Source organism: Triticum urartu, chromosome 3A (assembly GCF_056163025.1).
Source record: "Triticum urartu cultivar PI428250 chromosome 3A, HENAU_Tu73, whole genome shotgun sequence".
Taxonomy (NCBI): Eukaryota; Viridiplantae; Streptophyta; class Magnoliopsida; order Poales; family Poaceae; genus Triticum; species Triticum urartu.
In genome coordinates, this window is record NC_141875.1 from 639,415,318 (window position 1) to 639,427,062 (window position 11,745).

Here is an 11,745-nt window from a genome sequence, read left to right on the forward strand (position 1 = left end):
TCCAGCAAGGGGGGAGGAGAGGTTGATGAAGATCCAGCAGCACGACGGCGTGGTGGTGGATGCAGCAGTCACCGCAGCAGGGCTTCGCCGTTCTTCTGCGAGAGGGAGAGGTGTAGCAGGGGAGAGGGAGGCGCCAAGAGTCAAGGGTGCGGCTGCCCCTCCCCCCCCCCTTATATAGGCTCCCAAGGGGGGCACCGGCCCTAGGAGATGGGATCTCCTAGGGGGGCGGCGGCCAAGGGTGGAGTGGCCCCCAAGGCAAGTGGGGCGCCCCCCACCCTAGGGTTTCCAACCCTAGGCGCATGGGGTGGGCCAAGAGGGCGCACCAGCCCACTATGGGCTGGTTCCCCTCCCCACTTCAGCCCATGGGGCCCTCCGGGATGGGTGGTCCCACCGGGTGGACCCCCGGGACCCATCTGGTGGTCCCGGTACAATACCGGTGACCCCCGAAACTCTCCCGATGGCCGAAACTGCACTTCCCATATATAATTCTTCACCTCCGGACCATTCCGGAACTCCTCGTGACGTCCGGGATCTCATCCGGGACTCCGAACAACTTTCGGATTACTACATATTCATATCTCTACAACCCTAGCGTCACCGAACCTTAAGTGTGTAGACCCTACGGGTTCAGGAGATATGTAGACATGACCGAGATGGCTCTCCGGTCAATAACCAACAGCGGGATCTGGATACCCATGTTGGCTCCCACATGCTCCTCGATGATCTCGTCGGATAAACCACGATGTCGAGGATTCAAGCAACACCGTATACAATTCCCTTTGTCAATCGGTACGTTACTTGCCCGAGATTCGATCGTCGGTATCCCAATACCTCGTTCAATCTCGTTACCGGCAAGTCACTTTACTCGTACCGTAATGCATGATCCCGTGACCAGACACTTGGTCACTTTGAGCTCATTATGATGATGCATTACCGAGTGGGCCCAGAGATACCTCTCCGTCATACGGAGTGACAAATCCCAGTCTTGATCCGTGTCAACCCAACAGACACTTTCGGAGATACCCGTAATATACCTTTATAGTCACCCAGTTACATTGTGACGTTTGGTACACCCAAAGCACTCCTACGGTATCCGGGAGTTACACGATCTCATGGTCTAAGGAAAAGATACTTGACATTGGAAAAACTCTAGCAAATGAACTATAAGATCTTGTGCTATGTTTAGGATTGGGTCTTGTACATCACATCATTCTCCTAATGATGTGATCTCGTTATCAATGACATCTAATGTCCATAGTCAGGAAACCATGACTATCTGTTGATCAACGAGCTAGTCAACTAGAGGCTTACTAGGGACATGTTGGTGTCTATGTATTCACACATGTATTACGATTTCCGGATAACACAATTATAGCATGAATAAAAGACAATTATCATGAACAAGGAAATATAATAATAATCCTTTTATTATTGCCTCTAGGGCATATTTCCAACAGCTCCAACTTCAAATAAATAAATTTAAAATATTTTAAAAAATTGTGGAAAAAATATGCATGATTACAAGGAATGTGACTATAACTCCTAAAAATTTCAAGTCCAAATTCTAAATGCACATTGAGAAACAAAAATATGAAATCTAGCATGAATAGTGTCATAAAAGACAAAAGCAACATTTGACACTATTCATATCTGAATTTGTCTTTTTTGTTTCTCAATGTACATTTCAAGTTTGGACCTGAAATTTTTAGGGGGTGTAGTCATAATCCTTTTGAACATTCACAAATTTTTTTCAAAATTTTTGAGACATTTAAAATTGATGTTTTAAACTTGGAGCATAGGGAGCACCCCGAGTATGGTAACACCTGAGATATCGGCGTTTGCCCGAGGGCAAGGTGGCGAAGGAAGCGGAGGCGGCGACGCACAGGTGGGGAACAACGATGAGGAATGACCGGCCATCGTTTCCCTGGAGGCTTCCATCGAGCGAACAATTGGGGTGGAGCGCTAAGAAAGAGAAAGCATTATCGCTATACGAAATGAAGGAGTGGCTAGCACACTATGATAAACCATTTGGTTTAAAAACTGCTTAGTGGCGTGTGATTTCAACACTGTTCCAGAGGTATATGACAAAAATTGTGTGAGAGACCTTGGTAGAACCACCCGAGAAACCAGCCCAGACAGGGACCTTTACTAGGCCTCACAGCCCAATCACACACATAAGAACTGACAAGAAAAAAAGAATCCCTTAAAAAAGACAGGAAAAAAAGAAAGAAAACACACAAAATGCTACTGTACTTTCTTTGTCCCTTCGAACGAGAAAACGAGCATACATTTGGAAGGAGAGGGGAAATATCTAGTACTCCCAAGGGGTGCTCCCCATGCTCCAACTTCAAATAAATCAATTTTAAATGTTTTAAAAAATTGTGGAAAAAATATGCATGATTACAAGGAATGTGACTATAACTCCTAAAAATTTCAAGTCCAAATTCTAAATGCACGTTGAGAAACAAAAATGTGAAATCTAGCATGAATCGTGTCATAAAAGACAAAAGCAATATTTGACACTATTTATATCTGAATTTGTCTTTTTTGTTTCTCAATGTACATTTCAAGTTTGGACCTGAAATTTTTAGGGGGTGTAGTGATAATTCTTTTGAACATTCACAATTTTTTTCAAAAATTTTGAGACCATTAAAATTGATGTTTTAAACTTGGAGCATAGGGAGCACCCCGAGTATGGTAACACCTGAGATATCGGCGTTTGCCCGAGGGCAAGGCGGCGAAGGAAGCGGAGGCGGCGACGCACAGGTGGCGAACAACGATGAGGAATGACCAGCCATCGTTTCCTTGGAGGCGTCCATCGAGCGAACAATTGGGGTGGAGCGCTAAGAAAGAGAAAGCGTTATCGCTATACGAAATGAAGCAGTGGCTAGCACACTATGATAAACCATTTGGTTTAAAAAAAACTGCTTAGTGGCGTGTGATTTCAACACTGTTCTAGAGGTATATGACAAAAATTGTGTGAGAGACCTTGGTAGAATCACCCGAGAAACCAGCCCAGACAGGGCCCTTTACTAGGCCTCACAGCCCAATCACACACATAAGAACTGATAGGAAAAAAAGAATCCCTTAAAAAAGACAGGAAAAAAAGAAAGAAAACACACAAAATGTTACTGTACTTTCTTTGTCCCTTCGAATGAGAAAAGGAGCGTACATTTGGAAGGAGAGGGGAAATATCTAGTACTCCCAAGGGGTGCTCCCCATGCTCCAACTTCAAATAAATCAATTTTAAATGTTTTAAAAAATTGTGGAAAAAATATGCATGATTACAAGGAATGTGACTATAACTCCTAAAAATTTCAAGTCCAAATTCTAAATGCACATTGAGAAACAAAAATGTGAAATCTAGCATGAATAGTGTCATAAGACAAAAGCAACATTTGGCACTATTTATATCTGAATTTGTCTTTTTTGTTTCTCAATGTACATTTCAAGTTTGGACCTGAAATTTTTAGGGGGTGTAGTCATAATCCTTTTGAACATTCACAAAATTTTTTTCAAAAATTTTGAGACATTTAAAATTGATGTTTTAAACTTGGAGCATAGGGAGCACCCCGAGTATGGTAACACCTAAGGTATCGGCGTTTGCCCGAGAGCAAGGTGGCAAAGGAAGCGGAGGCGGCGACGCACAGGTGGCGAACAACGATGAGGAATGACCAGCCATCGTTTCCCTGGAGGATTCCATCGAGCGAACAATTGGGGTGGAGCGCTAAGAAAGAGAAAGCGTATCGCTATACGAAATGAAGCAGTGGCTAGCACACTATGATAAACCATTTGGTTTAAAAAACTGCTTAATGGTGTGTGATTTCAACACTGTTTCAGAGGTATATGACAAAAATTGTGTGAGAGACCTTGGTAGAACCACCCGAGAAACCAGCCCAGACAGGGCCCTTTACTAGGCCTCACAGCCCAATCACACACATAAGAACTGACAGGAAAAAAAGAATCCCTTAAAAAGACAGGAAAAACAGAAAGAAAACACACAAAATGCTACTGTACTTTCTTTGTAAGCTACTAACTCATAATAATTGGCTAAAAAATTAATAATAAGACGTTTTTGTAGTTTAGATTGAACATCAAAACGTCTTATATTATGCTACAGAGGAGGTATGATATAAGCAAGTAAATTTTGCCGCCCACAACAAACTAATTTTGCCATGTAAAAGCTCGCATGGCAAAAAATAAACAAAAATATGTAAAGCTACACCACAGAAAAAGTTGCCATTGCCACATATTTTTGAAAAAAAAATACAAAAATTCCATGCTTGTACAAAAAATATACTACATAAAGTCACACTCAAAATTGCTTTTGGAGGCTAAGCTTCATGGAGGCCTCCATTTGCAATTTTAAAAAATCATCAAAATTCATATTTCTAAGTTTCAAAAAATTCTGGAAAAAATACAGATATACATGGAGGCATAAGCAAGTTCTACAGGATGGCGGTTCGCCCCGCAATGTTGTATGGCGCTGAGTGTTGGCCGACTAAAAGGCGACATGTTCAACAGTTAGGTGTGTCGGAGATTTGTATGTTGAGATGGATGTGTTGCCACACGAGGAATGATCGAGTCCAGAATGATGATATGCGAGATAGAGTTGGGATAGCACCAATTGAAGAGAAACTTGTCCAACATCGTCTGAGATGGTTTAGGCATATTCAGCGCAAGCCACCAGAAGCTCCAGCGCATAGCAGATGGCTAAAGTGTGCGAAGATTGTCAATAGAGGGCGGGGTAGACCGAATTTGACATGGAAGGAGTCCGTTAAGAGAGACATGAAGGATTGGAATATCACCAAAGAACTAGCTATGGACAGCAGGGCACGGGTGCGTGGAAGCTTTCTATCAATGTGCCAGAGCCATGAGTTGGTTGCGAGATCTTATGGGTTTTACGTCTAGCCTACCCAATTTGTTTGGGACTAAAGACTTTGTTGTTGTTACTGTTATACATGGAGGCATAACACACTCATGTGTAAATTTTCAGGACGAATTACGTTGAAATGAGGGTTGTGCAAAAAAAACTATAAGACTTTTTTAGCACATGATACTATTCATTCTTAAAGTCCATGCATTTTTCTTTTTTGTACATGTCGCATTTCAATGCATTTCATTCAGAACTTTTACACACATACACAACACATTCTTGCCTACTTGTACAATTTTTTCATTCTTTTTGGAACTAAAAAGTTCAAATTTTGAATTGTTCAAACATTTCGGCCTCCATGAAGGCCGAGCTCCAAAACGCCCCACTCAAGTCAGACCAGTTATGAAACTAATAAAAAAGACCAGAACTTAAAAACACATAGAAGAAAAAACTTAACAATTATGTTTGAACCTAAGTTGTCATTGTTAAGTATAAGATGATGGTAAAAGAAATATTGAAAAGAAAACGTGTGAAAAAGTCTAACAAAAATAAGTTTGCCATTGAATGTTCATGTAATTTGCCATGGTATACCTAACGAATTTGCAAGGCTTTGTTCAAGAAATTGCCATGTTTTGAAAAAATAATTTACTAAACATAATTTATGATGATGTATGCTTTAAAAATTCTCTTGGCGTGTACAAAACAAATTTGACATAGCCCAAACAATATACCTGCCATTGTTTAAAAATAAATTTGCCAGATGAGGTGAGGCCGCGGAGAAGTCGGGAGCAGAGAGCGGTTTGAAACGAGAAGGCAGCGTTTCCCCAAGGGCGAGGTGGCGAAGGGAGCGGAGGCGGCTAGGCACAGGTGGCAACCTGCGATAAGGGCTTCAATTTTATGGGAAAGGGAGACGTATAAAGAAAACTCAAGTCAGACCTAGATGAACATCAACAACAAAAAAAGATAGCTAAACAAATCTGAGTTCTTTTAGGAACATACATGTCCATGTGTTCTAACTTCGTGTGATTCTATTTTTAATAAAAATACTAAAAGGTGAGTTTATTTTCTCACGTGAACCCTTCATGAGAAAGTCACATGCGACCTAATCCTAGCCGCCTCCCCGTGATCCGATCCCTCTCACCACCGTCAGGGTTAGCCGGCGGGCAAAGCCCGCACGGTGTCGGCGGCGGTGGAGGCTGCTGCTCATCGGGAGACCGATATGAAGGAGTTGTGGGTTGCTGCGGGACAGCAACATTGTTGTGTGGTTGGTTGCGACTGCTGGCAAGCGATGCTTGACGACGGCACATGTGATCCAGCACGGCGATCTTCAATGGCGGCAATGCCTGGCTAGGTCACCGGGGAAGAGAGAGTCGGTGCATGGTCCTGGACGACGGCGAGGTCGACATCGGACCTGTAGAAAAAGGATTCCTAATGCTCTGGATGAAGAAAAAAATCAATGCTTTAAAAATAGTCTTTTTGACGTTCTTCACGAAACTTTGTATGTGCATAGAAAATTCAAATATGTTTATTGCCAAGAAAATCAAATTTCTTTTTAATTTTGTTGCTATTTGTTTGGATGGTGCATTTGAGCTCAGAAGTAAAAACTCCATATCCTTTGCGCCATCCGTATAAACCTGGGAATGGTTTGGATTGGAACCGCAGTTTCAATTTGGTTTTTCTACCGAACCCTCTTTGGATGGGTTTAAATGGACTGAGCCCCTAATATAATCTGGTGTGGTTTGGGCTTTAGATATTATGGATTAGTCTGGTTCAATTTGAACACCTCCAAATCGGTCTCAAACAGTTTCAACTCGTAGATGGAAACCGGTCTGTCGACCAAAACTATACGAGACCAACGCCCTCAGCCTCGTGGTCATTGCCATGCAGTTAGCGCCTGCCGGGCCGTCGGCCGTTGCCGTCACCGGCTGGAGCTCGCTCGTCTCTCCTCCAGCTTTCCGAGCCTTGAAGCTACCCGATTTTAGTTGCCTCCAACGTCCCAAGGCTTGAGTCGCCGCCGCCGCCATGGAGCTCGAGTCTGTCTCCGCCGCTGCCGATGGTTTCGAGTTTCTAGTTGTCTCCGTCGCTGTGGGTTTCAGTCTCCTCGTTGACGTCAAGAGCTCGGCCTACAGGTTCTACCTCCGCCCACACCGCTTCCTGTATAAAGATTCATAGATGCAATTCAGAAACTCCACACCTGCAATATGAACTTGTCCAAGGCACCTGGATATATGGACTTGTCCACGGTTTCAATCTGTGGATTCAGTCCAAAAATAGAACTGGTTTTGGTTTGGATTGGGTGAAAAACAAGAACAGATTGGTTTGGTTTGGATTCTAGCAGAATTTTGTTGGATCGAGTTGGTTTGGATGCTGCCCGTGGAGTCACCTGGTTTGGGCTGGCTTTAGTCTGGATGACAAACTATTCACAGGCTTACATCCGTATTTTGTATAGGATAAAAGGTTGCTAGATTTTTATTTATAAATTTTACTTTTAGCATGTCCCACTCTCCATAATTTATCTTTTTTAAACTTCAGAGCAAAAGTAATAAGTTCAGGAAAAGGTTCACGTAGCGTACTAGCAAACTGCTCCCTCCATCCCAAAATATGATATCATTTTTGCCATTATCATATATCATACTCTCTCCATCTAATAATATAAGAGCATTTTTTGCATTACACTAGTGTCGAAAACGCTTTTATATTATGAGAGGAAGGGAATAGTGTCTATTGTCAAAAATGATCTTATATTATGGAACGGAGGGAGTAGTAATCAGCTTGCATTAGCATCAAACTCATGGATGTTACCTACTACAGACACTCACAACAAGCAGTCCGTACGTCCAAATACTACACAAACGGACACTAGAGGCAGATGGTTCAAAAGCACCATTGGCGTGTTTGTACATCAAAAGCCCTCCTGCAGGGATGCACACAAAATATTCAGGATCCAAAATAAGACGGTGACTTGGACTACTGAACATGGCACAGCCGCATCTGTATCATCCATGGAGTAGATCGGCAAGACAGACAGGCCTACTCATGCATGCAGCCAAGTACTCGACCAATCCGGACTACTGAACATGGCACAACTGCATCTGTTTACAGCTCCCAGTAGTATCTGGGATCATCCATCGAGTACATCGGCAAGGCAGGCGAGTCAGGGGACGAGGGGAGCGAGTAGTCATCCCAGCAGTCGCAGTAATTCTCGCCATAGTCATCATTGTCCATCGCTGGCTCGTTGTGCAGAGAGCGAGCCTCCGTTTCATAGAGATCAGCCATCTCGATCACTTGACCTTCATCCGCCTCGATGGTTTGGAGCTCTGGGCACCGAACATACAGCTCCCGTCCTGGCAGCCGGACATGCCTGATATTGGCACAGCGAGCTCAGAGTTCAGCGTTAACTTCGATGTGGAGACATTCTCTGAGGTCGAGGAACTCGAGGTGGGGGCAGCCTTCAAGGATGGCGTATACCCCTTTGTTGGTCAGGCCGTAGCCTGCCATCTGAAGAAGCCGCAACTCATGCAAGCTCTCTGCTATGGCGAAGGCCTCCTCATTGTGTCTTGCCTCCCAAGCCTCATCAGACTCCTCTTCCTCCTCCTCCTCGTCTTCGTCATCGCCGTTCCGCTGTTCCATCCTCATCTCACGCAATATTGAATCTGAGTCGAACCAAGGCAAACGGACTCTTAGACGTTTCAGCTCTGGGCGTGCTGCGCCGATCCCCGTGAAAAAGGACCATGACTGCTTCTGATCAGAGTACTCTATCTCTTCTAGCATTGGACATTTAGCTGCAAGCTTAATTATTACGTTCTCATCATCCCAAAAGTAATAGGCGCCGATGAGCCGAATGCTCTTCAATGAGTTGCATCTGCAGAGACAAGTATGAAAGTAGAAGGATATCACATGAACTGAGAAGAACCAGACAAATAGGGGTAAAACTGTATAACTAGTTTAAAAAGTAAACATATGTTTTTCCCTTAAAGTGAAGTGGTCAGAGAGATCTACCATATGAAAAATATAAAATGAGAGCCTCACTACCCCAAGTTCACAAATGTGGCAATAAGCGACCTATCATAAATATCACATGACGATGCACCATAAATATCAAATAAGATCTCTACCTCAAGCCAGCTTATTTGTCTATAAGCGACCTATCCAAAATATGTTTTCCTAATTGCAGAGACAAATGCAGGCGTACAAATGTGCCAATTATGTTTTAGTTTGCAAACTACTCACCTCAAGCATTTGAAGTGTCATTTGAACACCTTGAAGAACACTATTAGACATATGTCACAATAAAATATCATAAAAGGCTGAAAACATGTTTAGCAGAAATGCATTGGCCTTATTTGATATCCTGCCAAGTTTGACACATACAGAGTAAGAGACAAATTGCTAAAATTCAAGAATGCAAAGAACAATACCTGCTTGCAATGTAATTCAGGAGTTCGCCAGTGACAAACTTCTGAGCCCAGAACGATTCCATCCGTCCATCAGAGCGATCTATAGCCACCTTTGCCATTTTGCACATGACACTTTCTGCCTTTGAGAAAACCACCTTGTGGCGCGTCATGTCCACGAAACGCCACAACTCAGGGGACTTGGCTGTCACCAGCCATGAGCGGCACACGAGTCCCGCACCCATCAGAATCTCAATGTTCCCAAGCTTCATGAAGATTGCAGAAAGCACATCAAGTGGGAGCTCAGACCAATCCCTGACATCAGACATGGGCAAGGGGTTTGGCTCCACCTCCATTGTGCAAGGTAGCTCCTAAAAACAAGTTGTCATCACAGAGATACAAGGATGGCTAACTTTAGCAAAAGCTTAAAATTCGCAAGATGAGAAACAGCTTTAACACAAGAGAGACGAAGCTTATATAATACAGCAAGAGTAGCTTCTCCCATTGTACAAGAGAACGTAACTTTTAACAAAAAAACCTAAGGCTGATCAAATGGTTTAGGCTGAAGCAACAATCAGATAATTAGCTGAGTATGAATACCCCTATTATGTTTTTTTAGGGAGAGTGCAGCGATGGCAAAGCTCGGCTTGTTTAGGGAAAGAAAGTTCTGCAAAACAACCATCCAATTTGGTGCCAAAGGCAGTGCGGGTACCCAAGCCCCAAGATGATCAGCCAATCATCTCAGAATCCCCCCAATTTTGTTTTACCCAACCATCTATCAAACCAGTAACGCACCTCTGTACTTGTAGCTGATAATTAGCCAAGTATGAAATATCTCTTCTTAAAAACCCTTTTTAGGGAGGGTGTAGCGAAGCAAAGCTCGGCCTATTTAGGAAAGAATGGTTCTGCAAAACAACCATCCAATTTGGTGCCAAAATCACTGCCCCAGGATGAACTCTTATTTAAACTAGTTATTGCACATCTAGGTGACTCAATCAAACTAAAAAGAAAAAATAAACAGACAAAAAAAATACTCACACAAATCTTCGCGTAAAATCGGTGATATATGACTTAGATGCGCAATACTTAGGGGACATCTAGATGTGCTCTAGCAAAACTGATTTTGATTTACCAAACCATCCATCAAACCAGTATACGCACCACTCTGCTATACTTGTGCAGGCAGGCCTTGAGGGGTTCGATGTGGTCCTGAAACCCCTGCTTCGCCATCTCGGACAGCAGGTCGTCGACGGTCATGGCCTCCCGCTTCGCCCTCTTGCATCCGTCGCTCTCGCCGCTCGCCCTGCAAAGCACCGACGGGTCAGCCGCCGAAACCAAAGGCCGTTCAAGCCAAGCAGAGATCGAAGAGCGGCGGATCCATTTACCGGCGGGTGATGAACTCGGAGGCCAGCTCCCGCAGGGCCCCCTCGTCGATCTTCCCGTCTGGCAGGATGACCTTCCCCATGATGCGGCTGATATCCGCGACGGGCACGAACACGTCCCGCTCCTCCCCGATGCCGCCGGCCGTGGGGCTGCCGCCTTCGCCGGACGGGCTCGCCGGTGGGCCGGCCATGCGCTCCCGCCGCACCGACCGAAGGACCAGACCAATCAGATCGGGCAACCAACCGAACCCAAACCCCAAATCCTTGGGACGAGAAGCGAGCGTAGGTGTGGCCGTGGAGAAGTCGAGAGCACAGAGCACAGAGCAGTTTGGAACGAGAAGTCGAGGAGGCCAAGGGAGCGTAGGCGGCGGGGCGCAGGTGTTAAGGCCCGGCTTGAACCGCCTATCGTGGGGTTGTTTTCCTTTTCTCTTTTTGGGTGGAAGAGAGTTTTATTCTGTAACAATAAGGTTACAATTTCAAGACAAGTCCTCACCACACCGAGGGTTCGAATTTAACCACACGGCAGTAGTACAAGTTTTGATACGGCTATAATATGCAAATTGATGTACTACCCTATTTTGTTTCCTGCTAATCTTCAGAGGAACAAACTCTCTAACAGACATATTTTCTCTAATCTCAACAGCTAAGTGTCCATAAGCCGACCTGGACAAGATGTCATCTGCAAAAATGGCTAAAGCATTAACAGAATCTGATTTGTACCGCCACTGAAAAATTCGAATGCTGAATGGTTAGTGCCATCCTTGCATAATTGCATGCATTTCGGTTTCAAAGGCATCATTGCAATGAAATACGTATCTATACGCCGCGAAAATCAATAACCCATCTTCTCTTCAGAAGACCATTCTGGCCGCTGCCCGGCCATCCATGCTCGAAAAGGAGCCACCAACAAAAAGTGCCAAGTGCCACCCAGCCCGACCGCGGTGGTGGCCACAACTTAGGGAGCATGTTCGTTTTCCTTTTATAATTTCCTCTGTACAATATTTGGTGACAAGATCCAGAGATTTATAGTAACTATACGAATATTGCACAGCCATCTTCACCGGGGTCTCTTTTTTTCCATGCGCTATGTCAT

General features: G+C 44.2%; 1 protein-coding gene across 1 annotated transcript; it reads right to left on the reverse strand.

The window, feature by feature from the left end:
- Nucleotides 1-7,557: 7,557 nt before the first annotated feature.
- LOC147981016 (putative F-box/LRR-repeat protein 9) lies at nt 7,558-11,034 on the reverse strand. The gene is made up of 4 exons (XM_087513756.1): nt 10,656-11,034; nt 10,432-10,573; nt 9,295-9,641; nt 7,558-8,738 (listed from the first exon to the last, which is right to left on the reverse strand). The coding sequence occupies exons 1-4, from the start codon at nt 10,841-10,843 to the stop codon at nt 8,258-8,260; spliced, it is 1,158 nt and encodes a 385-aa protein (XP_087369882.1). The 5' UTR covers nt 10,844-11,034; the 3' UTR covers nt 7,558-8,257.
- Nucleotides 11,035-11,745: the final 711 nt, after the last annotated feature.